The sequence below is a fragment of the Squalius cephalus genome (genome assembly GCF_949319135.1).
Source record: "Squalius cephalus genome assembly, chromosome: 4".
In the NCBI taxonomy this organism is placed as follows: domain Eukaryota; kingdom Metazoa; phylum Chordata; class Actinopteri; order Cypriniformes; family Leuciscidae; genus Squalius; species Squalius cephalus.
In genome coordinates this window covers 25056108-25068609 of record NC_137125.1, presented here as the reverse complement: position 1 = coordinate 25068609, position 12502 = coordinate 25056108, and the positions used below count along the sequence as shown (strand labels likewise).

General features: G+C 39.3%; 1 protein-coding gene across 2 annotated transcripts in view; it reads left to right on the top strand.

Moving 5' to 3' along the window:
* Positions 1-11154, top strand: part of LOC307157356 (uncharacterized protein) — a 268751-nt gene extending 257597 nt beyond the window's left edge. For both annotated transcript variants that reach the window (XM_079869246.1, XM_079869247.1), the window contains exon 3: positions 5418-11154. In XM_079869246.1, the coding sequence (XP_079725372.1) occupies positions 5418-6670 (1253 nt within the window). In that variant the 3' untranslated portion in view covers positions 6671-11154. The remainder of the gene's footprint in view (positions 1-5417) is intronic.
* Positions 11155-12502: the final 1348 nt, after the last annotated feature.

Here is a 12502-nt window from a genome sequence, read left to right as displayed (position 1 = left end):
CCTGTAAAAAAGAAGCAGAAAGCTAGGAAATCTTTGTCGGAGGACCAACGAAAGAGGAAACGGGAGACTGACCGAGCAAGAAGTCAGACTCGAGTAAATATATCAGACCGGCTTTTTCAGAATGGCGAGAACTGAGAGAAACAGAAGCCTGCAAAACTGATGCTGATCCTGCTGTTGCACTTGTAAGTTAAGTATCTTTGGAATAAACTGTGTTTAATATTTAAATTTCAAGTAATTGTGACCTCAGGATGTTTGCTATTGTCTGTAAAGGTTTTTATTATGATCGCTGTCTGTTAGGGGCTTACTAGTACGCTAGATACTATAACTTTGATGTTAGCATTGTCATAGCAAACACGTTTGATTTCTGTAGTTGTTTGGCCGTTCCTCTGTCGGTTTTATTTGTGTAACTTACACTTTTATTTTATGTCACTAAGTCAACGCGTCTGATAGTAGGCAATATCAGACGCGCAAAATGTTGCACATATCATGATCGAGCTAGAAAAAACGTTCTGATGTTTTCTTAGACAAGCTAAGGTAAACCATCATTCTACCAGATGAACTTATAGACCTTGCTAATATAACTTTAGACAAATATTAGCCTCCGATATATATATATATTTTATGCTCATGCCCATTCTCCCAAAAACAAACAAACAAACAAACAAACACGAAAGCAGTAGTTCGCCTCGTTCATATCGTTCGATCCCGGTAAAAATACTAGTATGCATGACAACACAATAAATAAAAAAATCGCCATCAGTTGGAAAGAAAGTATTGCTTTACTTGCCTCGGTAGACATAACTGGTTTTGAAATAGCCGTTCCTCTGATCAGCTGGGTTGCTCGTGGCAAGGGGGGAGGGACAACAGTTCGTTTTTACGACAGAGTGTTTGAAAGCATTATACTACCAGACACTAGGGGGAGCTCGTAGAGAAAAAACACTCAGACTTGCATAGTGTCCCTTTAAGGGAAAACTGCGTAGGATGTGCGTGCGCACGGTTTTATAAATCCGAATATTTCTGTGCGTACGCACGTCCTATGTTTCATCCGTACGCCACTTCTGACGCAAATCCTACTCAAAGTTTTATAAATGAGGCCCCAGGTCCTGTGGCTGTAAAACAAGCCCAAAATCATCACCCCTCTACCACCGTGCTTGACAGTAAGTATGAGATGATATGCTGTGTTTGGGTTTTGAGAGATTATGGCCAAACATCTCCACTTTGGTCTCGACAAAGTATTTTGAGTCTCTTTTGCAGTGATAAAAAAAAACCTTGGGGGTTGCGCTGAAGCTGAAGAGTGAATGAATACGGATAAACTGAAGCGCTTTGGAATTCAACCAAACGCATCATTGTGAGATTATTTCGATATACAGTACAACAACATATTAAAGTCATACGATATGGCTCTATATCAGCACGGCTGTGATTACCTGCATCATTTGGCCTGCTTGTGTGATATTGCCCATATATTAGATATTACAATATGTAATAATAATAATAAATAGTTTTTTGATGTCAAGTCAAATAAAAAATGACTGATCATCAGGTTTAGATTACTAATAGAGCTTCGAATCATCTGAATAGCAGGAAGAGTAGCGATGTTATTGGCGATTCTATTAAACGGAACGTGAAAATAGAGACACCAGCCACCATAGTCACATGTTTGCCGGGAGCCAGAGCGACTGACATCAAAGCAAATTTAAAAGTGCTGGCTAATGCTAATCGTAAATTCTCTAAGATTATTATTCATGTCGGTACTAATGATGTTCAACTTCACCAGTCGGATATCACTAAAATTAACATTAAAGAGGTGTGTGAACTCGCAAGTACGATGTCAGGCACTGTAATTTGCTCTGGCCCCCTTCCTGTTCCCTGGAGTGATGAGATACTACTTAGACTGTCCTCACTCAGTGGCTGGCTGTCTAAGTGGAGTCCGCAAAATAATATAGAATTCATAGACAAATGGAAAAGTTTTTGGGGCAGATCTGACCTGTTGAAAAGAGATGGTATTCATCCCTCCTGGGATGGTGCCACTCTTCTGTCTAGTAATATGGCACATAGCCTTAGAGCTCAAACACAAATTGTGGCTCAGGTCAGGAAGCAGACAGACTGGCTAAACCGACCGCCTGCCAGCTGTCTCACATCACTGAGGTCAGATAAATCCCATCACATAGAGCCTCTTTCACCTAGATATCATCATAGATATCATCATATGTTTCCTGAATTAGGAAATACAAAAAAACTCCCAAACCCATTTAAGAGTAAAAATGTAATTGATGTTCAACAAATAAAAAAAAGATATAATACAAATGATAAAGCTCGGGTTGCTGAATATTCGATCCCCTACTTCAAAAGCACTTATTGTTAATGATATGATCACAGATTATAACCTAGATGTGCTGTGTTTGACAGAAACCTGGCTAAAACCAGACGATTACATTACTTTAAATGTCCACCCCCCAAGATTATTGTTATAAACATGAGCCTTGTCTGAAAGGCAAAGGGGGAGGTGTTGCTGTAATTTATAGTAATATCTTCAGAATTACTGAGAAGTCTTGTTTCAAATATAATTCTTTTGAAGTATTGGTGCTTAATGTAACACTATCTAGTGTAAATGATAAATCACATTTGAGATTTGTGCTGGCTACTGTATACAGGCCACCAGGGCACCATACAGACTTTATCAAAGAATTTGCTAATTTTCTATCAGAGTTAGTACTGGCTGCAAAGTTCTAATTGTTGGTGATTTTAATATACATGTAGATAATGACAAAGATGCATTGGGATTGGCATTTAAAGACATTCTGAACTCTATTGGAGTTAGACACAATGTGTCAGAACCTACTCATTGTCGTAATCATACTGTAGATCTAATATTATCACATGGAATCAATGTTGATGCCGTTGAAATTCTGCAGCAGAGCGATGACATCTCAGATCATTATCTAGTCTCGTGTATACTTCATTTAGCCAAAGCTTCAAAGCCGACTCCGTGTTACAAATATGTTAGACCTATCACTTCTGCTACTAAAGTTTGCTTTATTAATAACATTCCTGATTAGTTTAATTTCCTCAGCATCCCAGATAGCTTAGTAGAATTCCATATTGCGACAGAAACTTTTGACTCTCTCTTTTCCGGCACTTTAGATACAGTTGCTCCTTTGCACTCAAAAATATATCTAAATTACGTCATATGCTCTCAATGACAAATGTGGAACAATTAGTTCATGCGTTCATGACATCAAGGCTAGATTATTGTAATGCTCTTATGGGTGGTTGCCCTGCACGCTTAATAAACTACAGCCAAAACGCAGCAGCTAGATTTCTTACTAGAACCAGGAAGTATGACCATATTAGCCCGGTTCAATCAAAACTGCATTGGCTCCCTATTAAACATTGTATCAATTTTAAAATATTGCTGAATACTTACAAAGCACTAAATGGTTTAGCTCCCCAGTATTTGAGCGAGCTCTTAACGCATTATAGTCCGGCCAGTTGATAATACCTAGAATATCAAAATCGACTGCTGGCGGTAGATCCTTTTCCTATTTAGCACCAAAACTCTGGAACAGTCTTCCTAACATTGTCCGGGAAGCAGACACACTCTGTCAGTTCAAATCTAGACTAAAATATTTGCAAGAATTAGATGCTTTGTTTCCAGACAAGACTTAGAGAAACTTGTGCATGCTTTCATCACCAGCAGGGTGGATTATTGTAATGGACTCCTCACTGGCCTTCCCAAAAAGACCATAAGACAGTTGCAGCTCATACAGAACGCTGCCGCCAGGATTCTGAGCAGAACCAGAAAACATGAACACATCACACCAGTCCTCAGGTCTTTACACTGGCTCCCAGTTAAATTTAGGATTGATTTTAAAGTATTATTACTGGTATATAAATCATTCAATGGCCTAGGACCTCAATACATTGCAGATATGCTCACTGAATATAAACCCAACAGATCACTCAGATCACTAGGATCATATCAGCTAGAAATACCAAGGGTTCACTCTAAGCATGGTGAATCTGCTTTTAGCTATTATGCCAGCCGCAGCTGGAACCAGCTTCCAGAGGAAATCAGACGTGCTCCTACTGTAGTCACATTCAAATCCAGACTCAAAACACTTCTGTTTAGCTGTGCATTTACTGAATGAGCACTGTGCCAATGTTCGTCCGACTGTTTGTACTGTATTCTATTTTATTTTTCTAAACTGTTTTAATTATTCTTATTTATTTTATTATTTTAATTTCTTCTATGTAAAGCACTTTGAATTGCCATTGTGTATGAAATGTGCTATATAAATAAACTTGCCTTGCCTTGCCTAAAAACACATCTCTTTGACCTAGCATACACATAACATATTATAAACTTATATAATTCAATGTTAGGCTGCATAGATTAGGTCAGCCGGAACCAGGAACACTCCCCATAAATCCTGATGTACTCGTTACATCATAAGAAGAATGGCATCTATGCTAATATTAGTCTCACTGCTTATCCTGAGGTTTACTGCAGTCCGCTGGATCCAGGCCGTATCCAGATCTGATGAAGGACCTGAGCCTGGACATAACGACAACGCAGTCCTGAAGTGTCAACTAGTCTCTCCACTGTGAAGGCCCCCTTCTCCTTCCCTTTATCTCTGTACAGATAAAACGTGGTCAAAATAGATCCGGTTCACATGGCTACTCGGAAGCGATAAATAATTCTGCTAATGAGCGTGCCGGAGTGCGTTAAGGGTTTTCTGTTAAAATGGTGTTGTGTAAGCGGTCCCTAAGTTAATAACTAATAATCTTTGTAACGGAAGTGAATCGATCAGAACTAACTTTAGCTGGACAATAACTTTATTCTAGAGCTGCTGTAAAGCCAAAACAATCTCTGTTACTTTAATTTCCTATTATTACTGTAAAGCTGCTTTGAAACAGTTCATATTGTTAAAAGCGCTATATAAATGGTGACTTGACTTGACATGTTGTGTTAGGAATTGTAACTTTACCTGCCAGCAACGTTTGGACCATCATGATGGGTCATTCAACAAACATCTGCTGCTTCCTCTGACAAAAATAATGCCAGTTTTCTTTCAATAAATCATTACATGGAACTACTGTGTGATGAGTTTTTGGTCTGATGGTTGAGCAGGGAGTTTGTTCTCTTTTCTTATTCCCTTGAAAGTTTTTGTGCCTTAACCCCTAGAAGATGTAGAAAATGGGAGATTGAGACCAGCCTATAAGTAAACAAATCTCCTGGGTCAAAGTTTTTGGGACATGTCTTAAAGAAAGTGAAGAGTTATTAATATTGAGAAGGGGTTCTCAGATGTATCATCTGTAACACCTATTTCAGTAGCTTAGTGGGTATAGGATTTTGTGTATGTTGCTTTGTGCCATTAAACTTGGAATATTTTTGTTTATTTATTTTTTCTTAGACCTGATGGCACTGAAAGAAGACAGTCATGAACTGAATGTAAAGGAAGAAAAAGATCAATATGTGAATCATCGTGATTTCATAACTGGAGAAAAGTCTTTTAGTTGCTCGCATACTGAAAAGACTTCCTCGCAAGAAAAAGCTCAAAAGACAGGAAGTAAGAGAGACAAGAGTTTCAATCAACATGTTAACCTTAAAGACCACATGATACTTCACACTGGAGAGGAGCCCACATGCACTAAGAGGGAGCACACATGCCCTCAGTGTGGAAAGAGTTTTGATCAAGACATGAAACTTAAAGTCCACATGAGAATTCATACTAGAGAGTGCCCTTTAAAATGCCAACAATGTGGAAACGGATTCACTCATAAAGGAAGCTTTAACAGGCACATGAGAATTCACACTGGAGATAAACCTTTCACCTGCCAACAGTGTGGAAAAAGTTTCAACCGAAAAGGACACCTTAATTATCACATGAGAATTCACATTGGAGAGAAGCCTTACACATGCAAACAGTGTGGAAAGAGTTTTGATCAAGACAGGAAACTTAAAGTTCACATCAGAATTCATTCGGGAGAAAAGCCTTTCATATGCCAACAGTGTGGAAACAGATTCACTGAAAAAGGAAGCCTTAACAGGCACATGAGAATTCACAAAGGAGAGAAGCCTTACGTATGCTCTCAGTGTGGAAAGAGTTTCAGTCAACATGGAAGCCTTGAAATCCACATCAGAATTCACACTGGAGAGAAGCCTTACATATGTCCTAAGTGTGGAAAGAGTTTTGATCAAGAAGGCAACCTTAAAGTTCACATGAGAATTCATACTGGAGAGAGCCCTTTCACATGCAAACAGTGTGGAAACAGATTCACTCAAAAAGGAAGCTTTAACAGGCACATAAAAATTCACACTGGAGAGAAGCCTTTCATCTGTCAACAGTGTGGAAAAAGTTTCAACCGAAAAGGAAACTTTAATTATCATATGAGAGTTCACACTGGAGAGAAGCCTTACACATGCAAACAGTGTGGAAACCAATTCACTGAAAAAGGAAGCCTTAACAGGCACGTGAGAATTCACAAAGGAGAGAAGCCTTACACGTGCCCTCAGTGTGGAAAGAGTTTCAGTCAACATGGAAGCCTAAAAATCCATATGAGAATTCACACTGGAGAGAAGCCTTACACATGTCCTCAGTGTGGAAAAAGTTTTAATAAAGATGGGAACCTTAAAATCCACATGAGAATTCACAAAGGAGAGTAGCCTTACACATGTCCTCAGTGTGGAAAGAGGTTTGATCAAGACAAGAAACTTAAAGTCCACATGACAATTCACACTAGAGAAAGCCCTTTCACCTCCCAACAGTGTGGAAAAAGTTTCAACCGAAAAGGAAACCTTAATTATCACATGAGAGTTCACACAGGATAGAGCCTTTTCACCTGTCAACAGTAGGAAATAAGTTTCACTGTAAAATAAAGTCTTAACAGGCAAATGAGAATTCACACCAGAGAAAAGTCTTTATCAACATGGAAATCTTAGGCCCTGTTTACACCTGGTAGTGAAATACATTTTCACATGTAGATGAAGCAGACACACACACCCGTTTATACCTGGTATTTTAATCCATTTCTTTTGTCCACTTTCAACACTTCTGTTCCGATTTCTTCGAGGGGAGGGTCTATGGGCAGGTAATAATAATAATAACCTTTATTTTATAAAGCGCCTTTAAAAGCAGCTTCTCAAAGCGCTGTACACATAATAAACAATTGTTAAAAGCAACAAGAAACACATCAACAGGAAAATGCAAGTTTAAAAAAATATGTCTTAAGTTGACCTTTAAAAATGGCATAAGTCTGAGCTTCCCTAAGTTCAAGAGGTTGAGAATTCCAAAGGACAGGTGCATAGAAAGAGAAAGCCCTGTCACCCATAGACTTTATGCGAGTTTTAGGAACAACCAGCATGCTCGATTTTGAGGAGCGCAATCTGCGATTAGGAGTGTAGGGGTACAACAGTTCTGCTAGATAATTTAGAGCCAGGCCGTGCAGAGATTTGTATGTGAGCATCATAATCTTGAAATCGACTCAGAACCTGACTGGGAGCAAAGATTCCAAAACCGGAGTGATATGGTTACATATTCTGGACCCAGTTAAGATCCTGGCGGCAGAATTTTGTACATGTTGAAGCTTGTGTAGTGTTGATTTAGAAACTCCAGCTAAAAGGGCGTTACAATAGTCTATCCGAGTGACGACGAAGGAATTTATCAGCTTTTCAGCTACAGGAAAAGTTAACATCGGCCGCAATCTAGCGATGTTTCTAAGATGGAAGAAAGATGTTTTAACAGTACTCTGAATGAAAGAATCAAATGAAAGATTAGCATCAAAAATAACTCCAAGGTTCCTCTATTTACTCTGGATACCCAAGACAGAGCCATCAAGAGTCAAAGACGAAGAAACAGCTTTGGAAGTTTGGTGACGGGAACCAATGAGCATAACTTCAGTTTTATCATTGTTCATACGCAGGAAATTATTACTCATCCAGTAATACAGCCGGAAAGAAAATCAGTGTCGGGGCGCTCATCTGGTTTTGAATGTAAATAAATCTGCGTATCGTCGGCATACAAATGATAATGGAGGCCGAGCGATCTCAAGAGATAGCCAAGTGGTGATAGGTATATGTTAAAAAGTAAAGGGCCCAGAACTGACCCCTGAGGAACACCAGTGAGAACAGAGCTAATTTCAGACCTATGGTCACCCATTGAGATGAACTGGGAACGGTCAGTAAAATAGGATCTAAACCACTTCAAAACTGTCCCTGACACACCAGACACTCTCTCAAGGCGTGTAAGCAATAGACTGTGATCAACAGTGTCAAAAGCGGCTCTTAAGTCTAGAAGAATGAGAATAGATGTTGCACCAGAGTCAGAAGCAATCAACAAATCATTGGTGACTTTAACCAAAGCCGTCTCAGTACTGTGAAATTTACGGAAATCTGACTGAAATGGTTCAAAAAGGTTATTAATCGTGAGATGGTTACACAAATGAGAGGCAACAATACGCTCAAGTATTTTTGCCAGAAACTGAAGGTTTGAAATAGGACAATAATTATTAAAATCATCCAGGGCAACATTCTCTTTTTTTGGTACTGGAGTTACCGTAGCAATCTTTAATGCTGCTGGAACATCCCCAGTCTGCAAAGAGTCTTTCATAATACTGAGAACAGCTGGGCACAGGACATTGAAGCAAGATTTAAATAGCCATGTGAGAATAGGATCATGCAAGCAAGTGGAAGATTTCATGCTACCTCCCTTTTAAGAGTCTCAGTATCAAGAGGAGGAAAGTTGGTTAGAAAAGTACCAGTGAACCCAGGTGGACAGTGGAATGAAAGAGTAGAAACAGATGAGACAGAAATTTGTGTAAGAATGTTATACATTTTTGAATTGAAGAAATGAAGAAAAGAGTTACACAGCTGCTGTTAAACAGGCATGGTAGTAACAGCTTTAACTTGAAGCAGTGGCATGGTAGTAACAGCTTTAACTTGAAGCAGTCTATTTATAGTTTGAAACAGATGTCTTGGGTTTTCTTGATTGTTTTCAATAGTCTGAGAGAAATACGAAGATCTCAATTAATGCTCTGTAGTCACTTAGAAGGTCCTTCCAGGCTAGATAATGAACATTCAAGCCAGTGAGATGCCATTTTCGCTCCATTTTCCGACAGGCAGCCTTCTTAGTGCGCAGATTGTCATTATAACATGGAGCAGTGCGAGCAAAAGTAACCTCGCGGGACCTCAGGGGAGCAAAGGTGTCTAGATTAAAAGCAAGAGCGTTATTCAGCTGAGAGACTTTAAATTATGGGTTGATTTAAGTTCTTATATTTTTAACCCACTAATGTGACCCACAGTTTTATCTTTTATATTACGAAACCCCCAAATCGTCATCTCTTGAATATGTTGTTAAATTTCTTCATTTTATGTGCAAAAATGTTCGCCCACAAGCATAAGTGGCTTAAATCTCCATTGTTTTCCTCTTTTCTTGTTCAATTTATCTGTCATTTTATCCCTCAGGCTTATAAATAGCAAAAAAAAAAAAAAAGAAGCATTTTCTTTATGTATTATGATGAATTATTCAAAGATATTTAACCTCGTCATTGAGCTTTTTCCCCGTGTATATAATCTTATATTATGATGTACGTAATCCCATACTGTTTTCTGTTTTTTTGTTGTTGTTTTTTCATTATGATTGTTCATTGTTGAAAGATACAACCATGGTATCTTTCCCTGATCTTTATGTAACTAAGTTCTGCAATAACAAAATGATATGAGCGTCAGCCCTACGTAGAATGGTTTTCCTCATAGTTTGTAGTGTCTGTACAAAGGAGACGGGCAGCCGTGCGAAGATCTCGCCTTTGAAGAAAACTGTTGATTTTATTCTGGGAAAATGTAAGCATCACTCCTTAAAAATTAAGATTACCCCAAAATGAATTGCATTGCTAGCCCTGCCCAACACTTATGCACATAGGCGTCGATTTCGGGGGGGACGGTGGGGACGCGTACCCCCCCAGATTTCGTCATGAGTCATTTTGTACCAACCACTTTTAACTTCCGTTCATATTAATTTGAATTTTGGTTCGATTTTTTGACCGTTTTCAGTGGTTATGAGGAGCAATATGAGAGAGAAATTTGGTAATCATGTTGTCTGACCCCCCAAAAAAAACTTTATAATATTCATTATATTTTATTTTTCGTGTTCGCATTTATGAGGGAAAAAAACAACGTGTCAGTTCTCGGTTACGGACGTGAGTGCTCTGAAAGCGGCACTAAAAGACTCATTTAAAACTTCCACAGAGACCTCAAACAGAACATCTGCCTTTCTTTAAATTGAATTTCGTTTTGTATCAATTATATCTTAATTTTAATCAATGTTTCATGAACCGATTGCCTGGATTAATAGCCTTAATAAGAAGTAGGCCTAAATATAGCAGAACGACATGGAGGCGCCGGCGAGTGAACTGGAGTTCGTCTCATAAATGAACCGAAATTCAGCGTATAAAGCACATTCAATCACATTCACATTCACAGCGTATTTAGACACATTTAGACGCATTCATAATCATTACTTTTACCGGTTCTTTGTGGCAAGCTTTATGCGTGCGGTCGTGCGCTTGAGTGCGGCTATATTACGTAAACGCTCATTATCCTGTAGGCTAGCCTATAATTAAATTAATATAAAGGGGCGATTTGTCCACGAATGACTTAAATGAATAACTAGCCTACTAGTCGACTAGACTAGCAGCCCTTATTCCACATATTTTCGAACCAGGCAACAGGACATGTTGAGCGAGCGACCCTGCGGAATGAACGAGCGGAGCGGAATATTCAGAAATGCGCTCTCCACTCACGAGCTCTGATCGGAACAAACCCGAACCACTGTCTGCTGAACTTGCGCAGAAACATAGAAATATAACCAGCTTTTTAAAATGGTTTTTAAAACTAAACACTATTTTAGCACAACTTAGCTTATTGGCGATTTTTTTATAATTATTGACAAAATTAGAATATAGTTAAAGTTTTTTTTTTTACGTTTTGGGTGGACCTGTTGAAAAGTGGGGCCGTGCCTGAGCTACATCGTCTTTCAAAACATAACCTGCGCGAAAGAGAGAGAGAAAAAAAATGAATGCGTCATTGAACCCAGCACTTCTGAAAATGCACTTCCGAATGCGTCTCTGTCCCCAGCACATTTCAAACCAAACTGACGCCCATGCTTATGCATAATAATAATGATAAATGCTGACCAATACTTAATATTAGTTTTTTTTGTTGTTGTTGTTTTTACTGAAAATTATATATTTTAGTAAAACAAGCTAAATGTAATTTCTTTTGTCATATGACACAGCTATGCATGACTACACTAGATAATTGAACACATCTCAATTTTCAGTCAAGCAATGAATTAGTGATGAGGGAAGGAAGAAGACAAGGGGTCGGCGATGACTGGGACACTCGTTTATTTACTCAAGTTGAAAACACAAACAGAAAGGTGCGCTCGTAGCGCGTTCACCGTGTCATAAACACAGCACAAACTCAGTCCATAAATCAGCATATACACGACAGCTTCTCTTAGTCCACAGTAGCACACGAGGTCCCAGTGTCTCTCTCTCTCCCACACTCTCTCCCGGTCGTGCTTATATCCGGTCTCTCCACGCCAATTACTGAAATCAGACACAGGTGTTCATCATCTGCACTTGACCTACTTACTCACCGCTCGCTTCCTTCCTCTCTCTCCCGCTACAGACTCTGCAGAACCACGCCCCCCTCGCCACAGCATTATTTAATGAAATTATGTTATTTAATGACAACAATAAGAAACATGAATAAATGAAGAAACATGAATAAATGAGTAAAATATTTAAAAAAGTAACAATCACAATATATATATATACACACACACACACACAAGTCAACAACACATGAAACAAAGCTTTATTCTTACAGGCGGTGAACCCCACATCCTACTGCCATCTCAACACAGCGGTTCTCATTCTGCGGCTTTATTCTAATGAATCAGCTGACCACCGTTCCCACCTTCACCTGTCTCTGCCATCCATCATGTCCCTCATTGCTGCAGTCAGACTGGGATCTGATCATGAGTGGGAAAGGGACATCAAGTCTATCCTTGCCTGAATGCACTGTCTGCCTCATCACCTCATACAGAGCCTGAACAGAACCTGTGAGGCTCATCTCAACAGCAAACGCTCCTATGAGAGAAGCATATAATAGAGCGAGCCTTTAACATGCTGAAAACAAACTGGTGCTCTATTTTCTTCATGGCCAGAGGTGAGCCATGCTTTTGTGCCTGAGGTTGTTGCTTGCTGCGCTGTGCTTCACAATCTGAGGCAATAAGGGCTCGTGATGGAGGGTCTTGTAAGGACAGGTGGAGTGATGGAGGGTCTCGTAAGGTCAGGTGGAGTGATGGAGGGTCTCATCCATGGCACCATTTCAAGGATTCAGCTCTGGGCTCCTCATCCTCAGTGATGATGATATACCAGTCTGCAGAAATTTCAGAATCCTACAAAAATGCACAAAACATAATAAAAAAGCAGA